The sequence below is a fragment of the Anser cygnoides genome, chromosome 1, assembly GCF_040182565.1.
Source record: "Anser cygnoides isolate HZ-2024a breed goose chromosome 1, Taihu_goose_T2T_genome, whole genome shotgun sequence".
NCBI lineage: Eukaryota > Metazoa > Chordata > Aves > Anseriformes > Anatidae > Anser > Anser cygnoides.
Genome location: NC_089873.1, coordinates 60,349,578 through 60,370,328, shown reverse-complemented (window position 1 = coordinate 60,370,328; position 20,751 = coordinate 60,349,578). Strand labels below are relative to the sequence as shown.

General features: G+C 38.5%; 1 protein-coding gene across 7 annotated transcripts in view; it reads right to left on the bottom strand.

The window, feature by feature from the left end:
* Positions 1-30: 30 nt before the first annotated feature.
* The window catches only part of NUP37 (nucleoporin 37), a 33,822-nt gene continuing 13,101 nt past the window's right edge, over positions 31-20,751 (bottom strand). Inside the window, exons 6-12 of one of the 7 annotated variants that reach the window (XM_066997601.1) lie at positions 13,168-13,258; positions 11,469-11,650; positions 10,915-10,965; positions 10,467-10,560; positions 9,566-9,664; positions 3,483-4,182; positions 2,005-3,152 (exon numbers count right to left, since the gene is read on the bottom strand). In XM_066997601.1, the coding sequence (XP_066853702.1) occupies positions 3,529-4,182; positions 9,566-9,664; positions 10,467-10,560; positions 10,915-10,965; positions 11,469-11,650; positions 13,168-13,258 (1,171 nt within the window). In that variant the 3' untranslated portion in view covers positions 2,005-3,152; positions 3,483-3,528. The other 6 variants (XM_066997594.1, XR_010831738.1, XM_066997595.1 and 3 more) reach the window with 6 other exon arrangements.

Below are 20,751 nucleotides of genomic sequence, written 5' to 3'. Positions count from 1 at the left end.
AAATATTTTGATACCTGATTTTTATGGTGACCTGAACAGCTATTTGTAGCTACTTAAGGCAGTTATTGATTCGCGCATCAGGAATACTAAATCCACGATTGTAAGGACTAGAGTAATTCAGCTAATGAAGCTGAATGTTTTTCTCTTGGTAACGTCAAACAGATACTTGGCTTGCTTTACAGGAGTCTATGTAATCAGTGAATCGTGCTATATGACTGATAAAAATTTTCCTCTGGTAACTGTAGTTAATATGCAATCAGCAATGACTGATGTATGTAATCAATAAGGAGTCTCTCTCATGGGAAGAGCAAGGGATTGATGGTAAAAAGAGGAGAATGTGATTGAGAACTTATTTACAGTGATTTCACATTAGCAGGTCTTTCCAATATCTAGTTCCAACATCCACAGGCTCCCCAAACTTAAATCCTACTATAGCATCAAAGATTCATAGTTTAGAGAAGTACATCCTCCTGTTATTTTAAAGGTGGTAGTGATGAAGAGCTGGAAAGTACATCCTCAAAAGCCTCATCAGGATGCCAGCACACACTCATTCCAGGAGAACGTAAAACAAAATGGGCCTTCTCATTTCCTTCCAAATCCCAGACTCTAAAAGAGGAAAAAAAAAAAAAAAAGGTAAAGTAATTAGCTGTGTATTGCCATTTGACTGGAATAAGTTCAGATTTGGTGCCTCAATACATTCAACAAAGGAAGCGACCAAATGAAATACTGTTCATGCTTTATCACTTCAAGAAGAAAACAGACTAATGGAACACCCAGAATTAAATTTGCAGATGCTCAATACTTGTGCATAGAAGTCCGTAAAAGCAAGCCAGTACTGAAGAGAGTGTAATTAAAAAATGAACTAGGCACACCCTCGATTTGAAAGGGCAACGTCCAAACAATTTGACAAGCTTAGTTGTCTACACATGAAATCTAGATGATACCTTCTCTTTTTACCTCTTTTTATTCATATGTCAACACTGCAGCCTTTGTGCTATGGCACAAATAACAGTGAGACAGCACAAAGCAGGAAGACCAGTGTTGATCTAGCTGATACAAGCAACCTAGAGTGAAGCACCAAGCAACTTAAATCATCCACTTCCCCATGAAAAGGAGAAGACCACGCACTAAAGTATTTTGCTTACATAACACATGAATTTCCTTTTTTTTCTTTCTTGTAAGACAAGACTGAGTAATGGAAATACAAGAAACTAGAAATGAGGCTAAGGCAAACAAGAGGGTTTGTGGCAGAGGTACGCTAGCCTACAAAGGGTCTTGGCAAGCTTTCAACAAATACGTCATGTTTGTCAGTCTAGTCTTCTCTTTTAGAAACACCTACAGTATATATTAGGCAGCAATATATATATATCAAATATTAAGAGAAATAAGAACAGTCAACAGTATTGGGTCAACACAGATTGACAGGGAAGTGTATGCTGACGCACCAAAACAAGGTTATAAGATGAGTGAGTTTTCTTTGGATGCACTCCATATGAGTGTTACTGAGCCATGAAGCTACTCAGCTTATAAAATGCAGCAAAAACAATACAGACACCATTTTACCTCATAGCCACTGCTCAGTTGCCTCATCTCCTACAAAATCGGGAGCTCAGTTGTCGGACAAGGACATCACAGTTGTGAACATAAGTTTTAACCACAAGGTTGTGTGCTATTTAAATGCATTTTCACACACAAATATATATATATCAGGCCATGACCTATCTTAAAGTAAGTTAAAAATATTGAGAAGGGATTACCACTGCTTCCACATTACAACTAAATATTTTGAGATGGTTTTAGGATGTAATCTTTGCATCAGTATACACATTGTGTCCAACAAAACGATGGGAAACTTCTGAAAGAGACCAGTAAACAAAACTGAATAAATTTTTTTTTGAGCATTCACATGCAGCTTTGTTGTGGTTTAACCCAGCAGGCAGCTGAGCACCACAAAGCCATGTCCTCACTCCTCTATCCCACAGTGGGATAGGGAGAGAATAAAAAAAAAACAGGAAAAACTCGTGGGTTGTGATAAAGACAGTTTAATAAGACAGAAGAGGAAGGGAAATAATACTAATGATAGGAGAATGTACAAAGCAAGTGGTGCCTAATGCAGTTGCTCACCACTCGCTGACTGATGCCCAGCCCCCATCCTGAGCACTGCCCCCCCCGAGTTTTGTTGCTCAGCATGTCACCACACACACGCTGTGGGACATCCCTTGGGCCAGTCTGGGTCACTTGTCCTGGCTCTGTCACCTCCCATCTCCTGGTGCACCCCCAGCCTCCTCGCTGGCAGGGCAGCATGAGAAGCTGACAAGTCCTTGGCTCTGTGTAAGCACTGCTCTGCAACAACTGAAACACCCCTGTGTTATCAGCATTATTTTTCTTCTAAATCCAAAACATGCGCATACCAGCCCCTATGAAGAAAAACAACCCTATCCTGGCTGAAACCAGGACATCTCCTTACTTGATTTTCCCCAAGACTGAAGGCAGAAGATCCAAAGCAATGGTATTTGGGATGTTAGAGAAATGGGGTTGTACAATTTAAAATACTTCTCAAATTTATAGCCATTATAACATTCCTATGACAGTAAAGGCTCAATACGTATCTTTTCATAGCTTCTGAACTCTGTTTTTTCAGGTTTGGGCTCGCCAAAGCAATTGGTTTCTCAGCTCCTTCGTAAATGTTAGCTCAGAAATTAAATCAAGGGTTGTTACTGCCTGCCCATTTAGTGTTAACTTTGCGAGCATTCACCCAAAGGTGAATTGGGGATCTTATTAATGTTTACGAATATCTTAAGCGTGGGAGACAGAGGGATTTGGCCAACCTCTTTTCAGTGGTTTGTGGGGACAGGACAAGGGGCAATGGCCACAAATTGGATGACAGGCAGTTCCGCACCAACATGCGAAAGAACTTCTTCACGGTGAGGGTGACGGAGCACTGGAACAGGCTGCCCAGGGAGGTTGTGGAGTCTCCCTCTCTGGAGATATTCAAGGCCCGTCTGGATGCCTACCTGGGCAACCTGCTCTAGGGAACCTGCTCTGGCAGGGGTTTGGACCCGATGATCTCTTGAGGTCCCTTCCAACCCCCGCAGTTTTGTGATTCTGTGATTCTGTGACATTCCCTTTCTGAGTCTTCCATAATTAAAATGCTGTTATTTAATTACTCTCTCCTAACTTTCCGTTAGAAGTCATCATTAGGAAGAGCATCCTCGGTGCATGTGGCGTGCAAACATTATCCAGTCGTTTACTCTCTATGACTAAGAACCTAGAGAGCTCGTCTGTTATGGAAAATGATCAAATTGATGTTAGAACAGTTGATTCTACTTCCTTTTGAGAGATTGAATAGAAATTCAATCTGAGATTTCCCCATTTAAAAATAATAATAATAAGAAGAAAAAGACAACTGGAACTGGAAAAGTTTTATTATTCAACCAGATTAACTCCAGAACAATCAATCTATGAACTAACAGACTATGAACCTGTAAGGGGGTGCTGCTATCCCTGCTGTCTCCAGTGGGTCCCATGCTAGGGTGCCATTCTGTCGCCTGCAGCTGCCCTGTCTTGGTCGCAGGTGCAGGTCGGGCAGTGGGGGGCTGCCAGGGGCTGCCAGCTGGGTGGCTGCAGCATGGCCATAGCAGAGGCTGCTGCCAGCAAGGCCACTGGAAAGAGTGGGTGACCGAAGGGAGGCAGGGCGGCCGAGGGAGCCTTCGGAGCTCCTGCATTTGGGCACAGGGGAATCTGGGAAGGTAGGACGTGGTGTGGGGAGGGAGCAGGAACGGCAGCTGAGGTCTGGCTGCTGTTTGACAGCAGCAGGGAGGGGTCCAGGCGCTGCTGCTTGTCCCTGCCTGCTGCTGCAGCAGGATCTGGCAGGGTGGGAGCAGCGCCCTGCGAGGCTGTATGGGCACCGCTGGCTTGAGGGGTGGCTTTTGCCCAGCGCTTGGGGAGTGGGGACCCCGCGGGTGCCGCTGGCTGTGTGTCTTCTTCTGGAGCTGCTGCCAGCGGGTCCTCCTCATCCATATCAGCATCTCTCCACCCAGGCTGGGCATAGAGGCTGCTGCTGGGGCAGCTCTCATCCAGCCCCGCCTGCAGGGCTTTCCTCTTCAGAGCAACTCGTCGCTTGCAGTTCTTGAGCAGGTGGGGAGAATCTCTCTTGAAGTTGGGGTTATGGTAGTAGAGTATCTAAAAATGCAAAGGAGAAGAATTAGTTGCTACCGGTTTGGGACTGAGAAACAGCAAGATACAAGAACTAAGAATTTTGATTGTTAAAGGCAATCATGGGTTAAAAAGATCTATTGTCAGTTTAAGCCTAAAGCTTAGGCTGACTAAAACTTAATGATACAGTCCTGATGATACAGTTCTGGTACGTTGCAAATGTCTTAAAGTAAGTAGACTCATCATAGCCCGATTTATTTATCTTTCTGTTCCATGGGTTCAACCTCATTGGATACAACCCAAATGTATTTTATCTGCATTTCTACTACTCAGCAATGCTACCTCAAAAATACCTGGAAGTAGCCTGAAAAAGAAATTAAGATCAGAACATCTACTGTTATCCTCATCTCCTCCATTGCCAAGGCTTATTTTATTGGAACATCCATCTCTCCCACCAGAATATTGTGAGAATTGGTTCACGTGTGGAGCAATCGAGGTACCTTCCTATGATCAGAAAATGCATCCTCTTCTTTTGGAAATTCAGGAGGCGAGGGAGATCTTTGCAAGTCCTGTTGCAGTTTGGTGAATCCGTACAGATTAAGTTGACGAATGAAACTTTTCATACTCTCAGTCTCAAAAACTCTCGGAGGTCTTGTCCTTCCCAGCACTTCCACTTTAAACATTTCCTCATCGATCACGATATAGTTTCCAGAGTAACCCCACCAGATGGCCTTAAATTCGTCACTCTCAGCCAGTTGCCAGAGTTTCTTTGGGAAGCTGAGGGATGAGAAGACATTGCCGTTGCCAGCGTTCTCCTCAGAAGAATTATGAGGAACATGTTTGGTCTCGTGGTCATCAGTGAGAGCTTGGGGATCTTTTTCTTCCCTTGTTGATGCTACAGGAGCATCCCAAGCTGCTCCTTTATCCTGTCCCAGAGGTTCAGGAGGAGGGGAGTCCAAAGACTCAAACAGCTTGTCTGGAGCAAAAACGTATGACGTTTCTTCTCAAAGTGGCTCCTGTTTAATTTCATTCACCTCATTGTCACTCGAGTTTCCATCTGCAGCCATTTCTGTGAACAGCTGCTTTTTGTCCTGCCAGTCAGCAAGTGAGACTCAACGGGACTGTCTGGGGGTTCTGGTGGGGGAAGCTCAAACATCACCATGACGCCCCTGTGTCACCACGACGATATCACAGTGTGGCTCTGGTTTGCAACCTTGACATCTTCTGAAGCAAGAATGCTAGAGTGCATGAAATGTCACAAAGCTGCACCAGGTGAAGTTCAGACTGGACATCAGGAAACAAGTCTTTACTGTGGGGTGGTCAAACACTGGAACAGGCTTCCTAGTGAGGTGGTTGACGCCCCGTGCCTTCCTGTGTTCCAGAGGCATTTGGGCAATGCCCTCAATAATATGCTTTAACTTTTGGCTGGCCCTGAAGAGGTCAGGCAGTTGGACTCGATCTTTGAAGGCGCCTTCCAACTGAACTTTCTTATTGTAGGAAAACTCGCATTCCAGCTCTCTCAAGATAGTAGCAGCATCATTTCTAACAAAAAGCTTGGCCAGATGATTATAACCATTTTGTTCATTGCTAAGGGGGAAAAAATATTCATTAGGCAACCGTCACTTTGCACCGAAATACCTTTTCCATAGTTTTTGGGTTTATCTTACACATTAAAATATTAGCCTTGTTTATAATTTAATAATCTGAACTATTTTTTGTGAAATAGCACTCGGGAGCGTGTTACATTAAGGGGAAGTCATTCGTTTCTGAATAAGCAGTTTTCTCTTCAGAAATATTGGTACATAATTTTATTAATCAATACTGAAGATCACGGTTTTGGTGTATCTGTCAGAACACGGTATGGTTACATTCAATATGACTATCTACCAAGTTATCATCTTTTATTTTCTGTAGGTCTTCCATATAGCAGTAAGATAGCTAAGAGGACACAGTAACTGTACCAGTTAGTACTCCAATGATTCATCAAAACTTAAAATTTTGTCATTTTTTTACCATATGTTTTACATTCTCCATGCCATCATCTGGTTGTAGCTACTTCACTATTGCAGGACTTACATGAGCACTTCTTTTTTTCCAGGTAGGAAGCAGAATGGTTAAATGATGAAATGCTTCCTGAAAATGTTGCAGTTGTCAGCCAGGAAGACCATGGCTCTTTTCCTGTAGGGTCCTCTCACTTGCCAGCACTACATCATGCTAGGTGGAATGCCAGACTGGACTTAAATTACGATGCCCCAAACAGTACTCGTTTGTATTAAAAACGTTTCTGAGCCAATGTATATACATTGGTGTTACTCTCTTGTTGTGGTTTAACCTGGCAGGCCGCTAAGCACCACACAGCCGTTTGCTCATTCCCCCAACCATCACACACAAACCATCTTTTCCCATGGGGGAAAGAATTGGAAAAAAAAAATGGTAGAACTTGTGGGTTGAGACAGTTGAACGGGACAGTAAAGGGAGGGAAAACAATAACAACAACAGCAGCAATAATATATATACAAAATGAATGATGCACAATGCAATTGCTAACCACCCACCAATTGATACCCAGCCAGTCCCCAAACAGCACCCCTCCATCCCTGGCCAAGCCCCGAAGTTTTGTTGTTCAGCATGATGCCATATGGAATGGGACATCCCTTGGGCCAGTCTGGGTCTCCTGTTCTGGCTCTGTCCCTTCCCAGCTTTTCTTTGAGCATCTCCAGCCTCCTCGCTGGCAGGGCAGCACGAGAAGTTGACGAGTCCTTGGCTCTGTGTAAGCACTGCTCTGTCACAACTGAGATAGAAGGAAAAGCAGAAGATAAGGAGAGCGATGAGCTGGAGAGATGCTTTGATTATGTTGGAACAGGGTCAAAAGTGAATTGAGAAGGTCATAGCAGAGGCACGATGACATTACTTGGGAAGATGCAGCTCCTAGCTGCATCTTCTTGGAGAAGAGGAGTCTGGAGAAGAGGAGGCTCAGGGGTGACCTTATCGCTCTCTACAGTTACCTTAAAGAAGGCTGTAGGTAGGTAGGAAGAACTTCTTTACTGAAAGGGTCGTAAGGCATTGGAATAGGCTGCCCAGGGAAGTGGTTGAGTCACCATCCCTGGAGGTCTTTAAGAGATGTTTAGATGTTGAGCTTAGTGATACGGTTTAGTGGAGAACTTGTCAGTATTAGGTAAGAGGGTGGACTGGGTGATCTTGGAAGTCACTTCCAACCTAGACGATTCTGTGATTCTGTGATATAGCTCTAGCGGCATTACCACAGCTTGTCTTCCATGACCTTTTACGATCTAAAGCCAACAGGCACTGGACAACGCCAACATTAAGACAAGTGATGAGATGCTTGGTGAAATGGAATAACCAAAGGCAAACCCTTCAGTCTGATCCTGTATGACCAAAGACAATGCACTTCAGCAAAGACACCAAGAACACTGCTATACGATTCTTGGTTGCATGCGAAGCAGTCGCACTTTTGAGGCTCATTTGCACTTTTATCAACTTCTCTGTGCTATTTTGCATGTTCTGAACTTTTGGTGCTTTCTTATAACCAGCTGGAATAACCAAAACGTTTTTATAAGGTTATCTGAATACTTACTTTTATTACTAATTCTGGTTTTGTTGCATTGTATGTGCGTGGGTGAATGACTTGGGAAAAAATTTATAAAAGGGGCTCAAAAAGTTGCATGCAACTGCTTATGATTGGACACTGCTGTAGTATCAAAATATTTACCCGCATTTAAATCTGTTAGATACCCTTACACCAACTCTATTTACTCTTTGTGGCATCTGGCTTTTGGATTAAATAATTTTCTTGCTTTCCATAGAAGGATCTCAAATATTGTTTTAATAATGACCTCGTTCATAGAAAGCCTAGCAAAGTAAGCAGTCTTTCAGGTTTCACTATTTTGGACTCCTCAAATTTCTATCTATTGAAGTCGTTTATATTTGGGATTTGGAATTACTTTCCTCCAAAATTAGCAGAAGTAAATTCAGTGATAATTGCAGGTTTTGTTTCCTTAGTAAGGATAACTGGAGAGCAAGCTGTAGCAGACGGGAACCCCGCTGGAGAAAGTCAAAAGAGGTCTTTCAGATTGTTGCAGTTGCCCGATTATATCATGGTTTAGGGAGATGGGGCATTACCAGCTAAAGAAATGGAAGTTCCTAGTCTAGGCTAATTATTGCTTTTTGTTTGTTTGTTTTGTGGCAATATTTTACTGAATATTAAGAAAGTTAACACAGAAGAAAATGGTGATAACATACAGAAAGTCTATCTTGCTTAGAAGAGGGCAATTCAATTTAGACTACATATGACAATCCTGAAGTACAAAAGACCTTACGGGTTATAACTGTACCAATTTAATTACTAAATAGTTTTTCTAAAAAAACTATTTACATTGATAAATATAAATCAATAATGATCGCAGCTTGGAATAGGTGGTAAATGTCTTTTAGTTTGCTGGTAGCTCAGATAAATCTACAAATAAACAAGAGTTAATCTTGATTTTTTCATCTGTAGATATTCAAAATTTCTTTAAAAATTAGCCCATATTCCAAGGTGACTGGAAAACCTTAACAGATAACACATTAAAAAGAAGAAACATGCTTTAAAAGTGGATAGGTACATACAGAAAAATGGAGTGTGACTTCCAGGAGAAGCAGTGTTACAGAACAACTTTATACATTTGATATTTTAAAGTGGGCAGCAGAGGAACATCTTTGTGAAAAAAAAAATAAATAAATACAATTTTAAAACCCTGACTTTCCTGTAAAAGGCTGTAAACGACAAAAAAAAAAAAAAACAAAACCAAAAAACCATGAGCTGTTTGGTATACTGGAACTGAAACCCTCTGTCATCTTAATAGAAATAATCCTGCTTAAAATTATTCTGATTACACCATTAGCTTCTTTCCAGCTTGTGGAAATACTTTATTCAACAAACACATTCACAGACAACATTTTAAGACACTACATATTGTATTTCTTTCTTACAAAACGGTGATGGTACAGAAAGTTAAGGCAAAGACAGCTGTTCTTGCTGTAGGTACTCTCTGAACAATTTCAAACTATTTGCACTGTGTTAACTGAGACACAACTGAGAGTCTCATACAAAAACTCTTTAAAAAAATTAAAAAAAAACCTCACACCAAATACCATATTAAAAAAGTGTATATTTTAAGGGAAGTAACAAAGCGTCAAATGAATGATATCTGATTTTTATGTACAAAAGTTGTTGCATTTGCGAGCTGAAAATCAAACAGAAAACGTTTCCTATTTTACTTGTTCTGTTCTTGTATTCTCCATGTGAATAAATAGCAGTACAAAGAGTAATTTCCTTTGATTTTCTACAAAAAGGATATCATGCTGTAAACTTTAATATTGGAAGCAAATGGTTATTTTACATTTCAGTTACCCAAAAGAAAATTTTATGGTCTCCTCCAACTGCACATAATGGAAGAGTTCTGTGCCATGTCAGTCCAGATCCTACAGCTGCCGTACCAGTAAGAATGGGCTTAAAAAAAGAACAAGAGTAATATCAATACAACTTACCATAAGTGATTATTATACCACATATACCAAGTTACACGAGCAACTCCCTGCATATCTAATACTCCTTAATAAACACAGTTAAAATAAAACAGAAATCAAACTGAAAAATCTGACTATCTGCTACCCAGTTTCAGTAGCTACTTACTACACTTAAGTAAGAGGTATCAAAATCTTCCATGATAACAAAATTTTCAGCTATTTTCATTATTTTTATTAACACTATTATTTTAAATGCATTCTTTCAAACCTAGAAACCTTTGTAATGAAATTACTTCCTGTTATTATGTGTACTCACAGCTAGTATGTTTGGAGATAATATTTTTTATTGTAAACTATGCAAATGTACACTAACATCAGCAAAACCAAAATACTTCCTGTGCTTTACTTGCACTGTCTCTGAACATATTATCATTACTCATATAGGTAATTCAAACCTGAAAAATGCACACCAGCTGATTTTTGCATCTTTAGAATTAGAAAAACAAAAGAACTTATTAAATAAAAAGGTAAATTTTTTTTCTCTCTTTGTATGAATGAGACAAAGTAAAATAAAACATACAGATCAAACAGCATTTTAAATAACAGGCTGAATAGTGTCTGGGAGGTTTTTTTAGCATGGATGAGACAAAAAATAATTAAAAGAATTACCAAGCATCATTTCTGAATGGTTTGGGCTAGTTTTTAGCTACAACTTTTAACTATTTATGAGCTTGATTTGAAAAGCACAGATGCAATTCCATCCAAAAGCTGAATTCAAAATTTACCTGGGGATGTCCTAGATGATGAACAAGCAGTTGAGTAGTTGTCTTTCCTGGATATCCAGTGGTTGCAAACAGGTTTTCATTCACTCGGGACCACCTATGAATAAAATGAACATACCTTTCAAATATTCCTAACAGAAGTGCACACATGCTGGAGTTTTCTCCCTTGTGAGTAACTGTGTGAAGCCATCAGATATTCCACTGATACCAAAGAAATAAATTCAGAGAAATGGCTTGTAAATGATTCACCACCCACAGCCCTGTATGCACGTTACTGTGTAACAGAAAAAAATCATGGTCATTCACAAATTTCACTAAGATTATGGAGCAGGTCCCACTAAAAATGGTTGAAGAGACACAGTTGTCCCTAAACTCCCAAGTAAGTGCTTGCATATACACAGACTATATCAAAAACAAAACGGAGACAACAAAATATAGATAGCACTTATACCTGAATAATCTGGCTCGATCAACATGGACAGGACTCTTATCCTGCGGATAACTAAAACAGACATTCCATGTAAAAAACTGTTCTGCAAACAACTACGGATTAAGTATCAAAACCATAATTTTAAACAATGAAGGGGAAACATTGTCTACTCTTTGTGAGGAAACTGAGGGGAAAACAGCTTTCCTGCAGCTTACATTTCAATTTGGAACAGGCAAACTGAAGTAGTTAGTGACATTATTAAGGTTCAATAATTATGTATTTATGATTGTAATAAATGCATAAACCTTACAATGAGAGGTAAACAGTAGAGATGCTATCTGAAGTGGACAAAAAGAAACAGCACAGTATTTTTAACAGATAAATATTGATAGAAATAAGCATGAAAAAGAACGATCTGTACTGATTCCGTAATTGCTGATGAATGTTCATTTGTTTACTGAAAAGGAGGTGTAATACATTGAGCATTTAAGTGCTGTTTCACGAAAGTAGCCCCATCACTTCATGTGCTCCTTAAGGAGAGACTGAAGAAATACATGTCCTGTGCATAAAAATACCTGGAGCGAGTGATATCCCATATGAGCCAATCATTTCCCGCAACTGCTCCAATTTTAAGAGTATTCTTTAAACACCAGTCTGCTGACATCAGTGGCGTTTGTTCACACTCCAGCGAGAGAATGGCCTGCTGTGTAATGAGATCGTAGAATCGTATTGTCCCATTTTTCTCTGCTACCATCAGCTGCAAGAGAAATTAATAGAACTTTGTAAACTTAGCCTGTAATGAGTCTTAGCATCCTTTTTACTCTATAGCAAACCTAGTATATTTTGAAGCAAATATTGATACTAGGACGTTAGATAGGTACAATTGTTCACATTTTACTAGAAAACATTCTCCTGAATATTCTTCCAGCAATAATTAATCAGCACTTTTAATCGTACTCCTGTCACATTATACTCTGGAAATAATGATATTGTTAACTGTAGAACCTGGATTCATGCTTACTGATTTTATATGCCTACTACTGCTTTATCCCCTAACAATTTGTAACGGATTTTATCTAAGCTTTTGCTGTTAACATAAAATATATTTGTGTTTTGTTAAGCAATGTAGAAAGAGCTTCCTTATGAAATGATAAAAAAATCTATTCTCAATGAGGAGGATGGCTTTCCGATAGTCATGAACAACAATTAAGGAAGGCAAAGCAGCATTAAAAATACTCTGTCCCCTCCTCTCCCATCCCCACCTACTCCCGTCCCCCAACATCCAAATTTGCTTGGGAAAAGATAGCTGTCACAGAAACACGCTCTTCTGCAAACTAGAAGGCATGTTGCAGCAAGCATTTTGAACTTCAATAAGCTTTTCAGTAACCACCAATCTGTAAGGCTTTATTAGTTTTTTGAAGGGGCTTTTATTTACTAAAAAAACATCTCCTTTGCCTGCTGTTTGATAAGGGTCAGACTAAAAACAAGCTAATATGTAAGACTGGTGTAATATTTCAATATTCTTGCACTGAAAAAATAGGGCTTATTAGGGCTTATCAGGGCCCTAATTAGCTTAGGGCTAATCTAGTAACTAAACTGCCCCGTAGCATATATAGTGGCAAACATTCAGTTTTGATGACACTGGAGTCAACAGTCTCCTTAGTAAGGACTAAGATACTGGTGGAAACTATAGTAAGAGTACAGATCCTTCCTCTCTATAGCGAAATAAATATTTTGATACCTGATTTGACTGCTTTTTTTCTGTTGTTTGGTGTGTTTTTATGGTAACCTGAACAGCTATTTGTAGCTACTTAAGGCAGTTATTGATTCGCGCATCAGGAATACTAAATCCAAGATTGCAAGGACTAGAGTAATTCAGCTAATGAAGCTGAATGTTTTTCTCTTGGTAACTTCAAACAGATACTTGGCTTGCTTTACAGCAGTCTATGTAATCAGTGAATCTTGCTATCATGACTGATAAAAATTTTCCTCTGGTAACTGTAGTTAATATGCAATCAACAATGACTGATGTATGTGATCAATAAGGAGTATCTCTCATGGGAAGAGCAAGGGATTGATGGTAAAAAGAGGAGAATGTGATTGAGAACTTATTTACAGTGATTTCACATTAGCAGGTCTTTCCAATATCTAGTTCCAACATCCACAGGCTCCCCAAACTTAAATCCTACTATAGCATCAAAGATTCATAGTTTAGAGAAGTACATCCTCCTGTTATTTTAAAGGTGGTAGTGATGAAGAGCTGGAAAGCACAACCTTAAAAGCCTCATCAGGATGCCAGCACACACTCATTCCAGGAGAACGTAAAACAAAATGGGCCTTCTCATTTCCTTCCAAATCCCAGACTCTAAAAGAGGAAAAAAAAAAAAAAAAAAAAAGGTAAAGTAATTAGCTGTGTATTGCCATTTGACTGGAATAAGTTCAGATTTGGTGCCTCAATACATTCAACAAAGGAAGCGACCAAATGAAATACTGTTCATGCTTGATCACTTCAAGAAGAAAACAGACTAATGGAACACCCAGAATTAAATTTGCAGATGCTCAATACTTGTGCATAGAAGTCCGTAAAAGCAAGCCAGTACTGAAGAGAGTGTAATTAAAAAATGAACTAGGCACACCCTCGATTTGAAAGGGCAACGTCCAAACAATTTGACAAGCTTAGTTGTCTACACATGAAATCTAGATGATACCTTCTCTTTTTATCTCTTTTTATTCATAAGTCAACACTGCAGCCTTTGTGCTATGGCACAAATAACAGTGAGACAGCACAAAGCAGGAAGACCAGTGTTGATCTAGCTGATACAAGCAACCTAGAGTGAAGCACCAAGCAACTTAAATCATCCACTTCCCCATGAAAAGGAGAAGACCACGCACTAAAGTATTTTGCTTACATAACACATGAATTTCCTTTTTTTTCTTTCTTGTAAGACAAGACTGAGTAATGGAAATACAAGAAACTAGAAATGAGGCTATGGCAAACAAGAGGGTTTGTGGCAGAGGTACGCTAGCCTACAAAGGGTCTTGGCAAGCTTTCAACAAATACGTCACGTTTGTCAGTTTAGTCTTCTCTTTTAGAAACACCTACAGTATATATTAGGCAGCTATATATATATATCAAATATTAAGAGAAATAAGAACAGTCAACAGTATTGGGTCAACACAGATTGACAGGGAGGTGTATGGTGACACACCAAAAGTAGGTTATAAGATGAGTGAGTTTTCTTTGGATGCACTCCATATGAGCGTTACTGAGCCATGAAGCTACTCAGCTTATAAAATGCAGCAAAAACAATACAGACACCATTTTACCTCATAGCCACTGCTCAGTTGCCTCATTTCCTAAAAAATCAGGAGCTCAGTTGTAGGACAAGGACATCACAGTTGTGAACATAAGTTTTAACCACAAGGTTGTGTGCTATTTAAATGCATTTTCACACACACATATATATACATACATCCTTCCTCACTGACATACAAAGCCTTAGAAGCAGCCAGATTTTTAAGTGTAGTGTTCTGCTCAGTCTTTAGATGAGTGGCTGAGTTAGATGAGTGGCTATGTACTATTATTGTTTATTCTAGGGGATTTTTGCTGACTTCCTCCAGACTTTTTTAGTTTATATCTCACCAGGGTGCTGAGAGCTTTATATTTAAGAGATTTCAAAAAATTCTTAAATAATACATCATATGTCTAGACAAAATATATCGGAACAAAGTAAATATATTTAATGAACAATGTTATTTTCTTATGCCAAACCACAAGAGATCAAATATTTGTTTTCCCTGCAGAAAATACAGTCTCTAATGTTGAAGGATCAGCGTCCTTATTAAAATAAAGTCAAAACAAAAACCTGACAACTGTTTAAAAAATGAAATATCTACTTCATTAGGTAATTTAGAAACATACAATACTTTCTTCTATTGCCAGAAATTTTGCCTTGTAGATTTGTCCAAGTCAAATCAACACTTTCCATGTGTATTTACTGTGCAGGGAGAAAATTATGATATAACAGAAGACGGTGAATCATTTTGGCCAAAGGAGCATGCCATCATCTTTCCTTCCCTGAACTGAGTGAGATTATTAGGTGTTGAGACAGAAATTTATGCTTTCTACCTCCCTAACTATGTTATTTATAAAATGCCAAACTAGTATCTCTTATTTTGTCAGAATGTTGGGATTGCTAGTAACAAACACTATAGAAAGAAAGGAAAAAAAAAAAAAAAAGGATAAATACCCCTCATACATTTCCTTCTTTCTCTATTGATAACAAACATAGTATCATTTAGTTTTGGAAAGAAACAGACAATACTTATCAAAATAGATCCTTGACCGAATGCATCAAGAACATGTTGTTATGGAAATGTATTTGTGATTATGGAAATTAACTCTTTGTAATATTTCTTTTTGACTAACACAAGTTACAAATGTGCAATGGCACAAATTTTAGCCAAGCTGAGTTTCAGTTACTCAGTAATCATAACCAAATCAGCTACAGATGCTAAAAAAGCCTCCTGTTTTCTCCGCATTCCTATCACATAAATCAATCTATAAAGACCTAGCATCTTGGTTCCCATTCAAACCCCATGAAACTTCACTAATATTACCATGTTTTTATACTCAAACTAGTGTCTACTTTTATCCAAACATTCTTATTTTTTTTGTAACCCTGCGTTGCATCACCCTCTTATCGATCCTCCTCCCTCCACCAACTATTGTTGAACAGACTTACTGGGCTTGTGGTATTATTCTTTTTTTCAATAGTTATAAAATATTCCAAAATAAATTTAAAGGAGAAAAGTTTGAATAACCACAGTTGAAATGAAGGCCAAAGTTGGAATAATGGAAAGCCTCAAAAATATATATAATCTGCTCAGTAAATTAATTCATTTTTACAGAACTAAGAATTGAAAAATCATATACTGCAATGATCACACTATTTAAACTAATACAAAGTTAGAGATAGTTACAAATGTCGTTCAAGAGAACTCTTGAAATATTAGTATATTCCTCTTATCACTCACATTCTGTGATTAAACAAACAAATGATAACTGCAGTTATCTCAAAGCATGGAGCTATTCAAACTATATTGGAACAACTGTATTTTATGTAGTATCCATGAATGTGGATGATGACATGCTGCATATGTGCAGCAATTTTACCACAAAATGGACTTTTATTAAAGTTGCCAAAGTATTCATTAGAACATCTGAAAACCTGTTTTGTGGCAACGGAGATTGCCCTTATTGTACATTCTAACTTTCTGAATAATGAATAATTCTAGCTGGAGAGCAAAACCAAATTATAAATGAATAAAAGTCATCAAAAAGAATAGTATAAGAACAAAACCATATTGTAACTTTAAGGCACTTCCCAAATCCTCAGACAATGGAAGTAAAAAAAAAATAATATTCTTTTAACATAAGGTTTCCAGCAATCTTTGTGAGTGGGGTTGGGGCACAGAACATCTAGTATCTTTCTGTGACATCTAATACCATTCCTCACCACAAAGCAGGATTGGCTATCCTTGAACTGTCTGACCTACTCTTATAGATGACCAACAAGCATTTTTTTTTTCTTTTCTTTTTAAAATTTGACTTAAATATCCTTAAAGTTTCTTTGTATCTCCAGCAGACATGCTTGCATAGCGATTGTATAACCAAAAGTATAACCAAAATTGATGGTTAACATTTTGGTTGTGACTGTGAGGTATAAGAAGTATCATGTAAGACTTTGGGGGGACACACAGGGATGCATACAAAAAACATGCAAAGCCACAAGCTAGACTCCTAAAAGTAATTCAAGACTCCCAATTATTTTCATCAATTATAATGCACAGCTAGCTTGATAAACACTATCAGCATAGCTCAAAAAGGATAACTATTTTGCTATCATATTTCTTATATGAAGAAATACTGGGGAATTCTATCACAACAAACTGATGAACATAGAACAACATGGAATAAAATACTTTTTTATTTAAAAAAAATCTATAGTTGAGAGCACAAAATGGGAAGATACAAATGAAATATAAATTTAAGGCAGGAGTAAGTGAGAAAGGCAACTTTACAATATGGTCAGAGACTGAAATATTTATTGGTCTAACAAAGTAAGACAAGTGCAACAAGCACTGAAAACATATTAAAAAACAAATGAAAAAAAACCAACACCAAACAACCAATAAAACCAACAAAAATAACAACAAATAATTTATCACTGGCTTTCCTGTCTACTGTCTAGCGAAATACCTATGCAAAATAACTAAGACATAAGAGTACCATGTGAACGAACGCATTATAGGTGGAAAAATAAAACAAAAGCAAACAACTAAACTAAAAACAATATAATAAATTTTGTGACTTAGTTAAATTTATTTTCCAGTGATATCAAACCTTTCCCCAGGAATCTCTGTATAGAGACTAAAACTAACCTTCTGATGGTCTGGCATTTGTGGCTATGTGCAACAAAAATTGGACTTGACAGTGACTGACAAGCCTGGACACCTGAACAAGCTTGCAAAGTGGGCCCATGTGAACCTAAGTCCAAGTGCAAGGTGCTGCGCCTGGGTCAGGGTAATCCCAGACATGAGTACAGTCTGGGAGAACTCACTGACAGCAGCCCTGCAGAGAAGGACCTGGGGGTGGACGAAAACCTCAACATGAGGCAGCAGCGCGTGCTTGCAGCCCAGAAGGCCAACCGTATTCTGGGCTGTATCAAAGCAGGCCGAGGGAGGTGATTGCCCCCCTCTAATCTGCCCTTGACAGATGCTACCTGGAGCACTGTGTCCAAGTTTGGAGCCCCCAGCACAAGAAGGATGTGGGTCTGTTAGAATGGTCCACAGGAGGGCCATGAAATTGATCAGAGGGCTGGAGCGCCTCTCCTACGAAGAAAGGCTTAAAGAGCTCTGGGGTGACCTCATTAGAATTTTTCAATACTTAAAGGGGGCTTATAAAAAAGATGGAGAGCAATTTTTTGCTCAGTCAGACAATTCTTCACTCAGGGGGTGGTGAGGCACTGGAACAGGCTGCCCAGAGAAGCTGTGGATGCCCCATCCCTGCAGTTGTTCAAGGCCAGATTGAATGAGGCCCTGGGCAACCTGATATGGTGGGTGGCTTCCTTGCCCATGGAAGAAATGTTGGAGTTAGATGGTCTTTATGGTTCCTTCCAATCCGAGCTGTTCTATGATTATTTATATTTTACTTTAACTGTGCTCCACATTAACACGGGACTCATCAATAAAACTGATTAACATTTTTCTTTACTGCAATTAATAATTTAACAGTAGTTATTTTAGCTATTTCCTCTACCAGCATTTTTAACCATTTTCTTTACAATTTTGCTATCAAATTTAAAGTATTTTTTTCTGTTCTTAATGAAAGAGTAAAACAATTACGAAATGCTTAAAAAAGTGAAATACAGGACAATATCCTGCAAGTTCTTCATTAGTTTATATTATACTTTAAAGTATAGAATAAGCAAAATTCGAAAATTGCAATAGCCTGCCAAAGATATAAGTAAAACATAGGTTTGTGAACAGCTTCATCCATTTTGGAATCCAGCCATCCTTGGGAAGGTAACACACAATATATAGAACACAGGGTTTGAATTTTTCAATAGACTTTTTTGCAACTTCTATTTATTTATTTTGTAATTTTTGCAGCTGTGGGAATTTTGATCTTGTATATACATACAGTTGTGAATAACTGTAACATGGTGGGGTTTATGAATCTTGAAAACGTGTATTCTTTCAAAAAATATATACTTTCTAAGGTTATATTAGCTTTGAGATTGTCAGTGCAGAGAATCATGATCATTTTAAAGTGTACATCATATTTATAAACCAACACCTTTTGTCAATGAATGCCCTTCAATTTATGACTACATAGCACAGAAGACAACTGCAATTATTTTGATGCTTGAGTATTTTTAAATAGTCTTAAACAATCAGTTCTACTTTGCAGCTGGTCTTGTGAGACCAACAAGACCAAGAAAACTACATGTAAAAGCAACAAGAACTCCTGAACTAACAATTTAAAGGTAAGAACATGGAAGGCATCACCACAGCCTCTTCTCAACTGGTATCTGACTTAACATTGTCTTCCAACAACAACAAAAGACCAAAGCCAGCTGTGAGATGTAACTGTTGCAGCAGCTTGTGGCAAGATTGTTTTATGCACGAAAATTGAAAACTTGTGCTCCTTAGGTATCTCTGTTAAACTTACCCCTGAGTGAAGAGGAGGGAAGATTGAAACTTGTCTCTCTGTATGATGTACGTACTGAGGCACAGTGTTAATTATATCAAGACACAGAGGTGGACCTCTAACAGAACAACACCGACACACTTGAAACTCCTTGTTCTTGTGCTAATTGTTCTACTACTTCATTCCAAAGGTATTAACAGATGATGTATCCTGAGAAAAATTTCTGAGTAGAAACTGAGTACAGACAGAAAAATTATTCCTCTTCTTACATTACTGCTGAAGCAAATTACACAGTAAGTAAGGAATGATTTTGGTAAGTCTGAGGGAATGCATTTTCCATTAGTTTTGAAAGTTTAACCTTTAAATTCAATAAAAAAAGTCTTCATGCTCCACATGCATAAATGGAAAAAATAAGAACTCAAGTAGCCAAAAAAAATCCTGCTTACTTCTCATGGCTTTAAACCATAGATTTTATGGTTTACTGCATAACTGTCTTTCAGTTATTAACTCCTGATAGCATACACTAATTAAATCATTTGTATTTCCTTTTCCTTTAGTATCAATCAGACTATTGGTTTTAAAACAGTCCTCTTATCTCAGAAACACTGAGCATTTCATAAAATAAACAAAACATGCCACATATTCAAATACCTCTTTGCTGAATAAAACCAACATTAGTTTAGATCTAATAGAAAAAAAATCAAGAATAGAGAATAAATTGGAACAAGCTAGGAATAAGTCATACACATTTCTACTACTCATTCCTAATGATTTTGTTGGAAATAGAGACAGGGCAGCTGTGGAAAATCTGCCTGCTGGTCAAAGTACTATTTTTGAGTTCCCTAGGGGTATTGAAAAATCACAGGCCTTTTAGATTTTCAATTCACGTAAGACAGAGTAGCTCTACTAATGCTATTAGACTGTGATTTACACCAGTTGATGTTCTGCCCTTTACAAAATCTCATACACAGAATGATCATCCTAACAGCTATTTCCTTCTTTCTTACCAGGTAGCAGATTGCTTCAAACACAAGACCTTTTCCTTTGTTCTTACAGCACTTTTTTTCTTCCCCTGAACGTTAAATGGTCATTTAAATAGCAATCAATATGGTCATAACTTCAAAGAGCAAATATATAATTCATATAATCAGAGAAAAACTAGAACAGTTCCTTAACAGACAAGTTTTAAGCTATCACAGCTATACCAAGAAAAGTCAATGATGATGCTTTCTCATAAGCCTCTTCCCCTATTGCAATGGCTTGCTAAGCCTGCACAGCTGCCATGCTGCCTTCTCCAACTGTGAGCTGCATTGTAAGGATGAAGACCAACAGCTTTATAGATTCACAAGCACTAGTAGAAGTGGAAGATGGGGGACATTTTGCCAAGGAAAAACAAACTCGTGCACTACAAAACTTTAACCAGTGTTTTTTAGCGTACTAAGCTGGTGAAGGGTCTGGAACACAAATCCTATGAGGGGCGGCTGAGGGAGCTGGGGTTGTTTAGTCTGGAGAAGAAGAGGCTCAGGGCAGACCATATCACTTTCTGCAACTACCTGAAAGGAAGGTGTGGGGAGCTGGGGGTCGGCCTCTCCTCACAGATGAGTAGTGATAGGACCAGAGGGAATGGCCTCAAATTGTGCCAC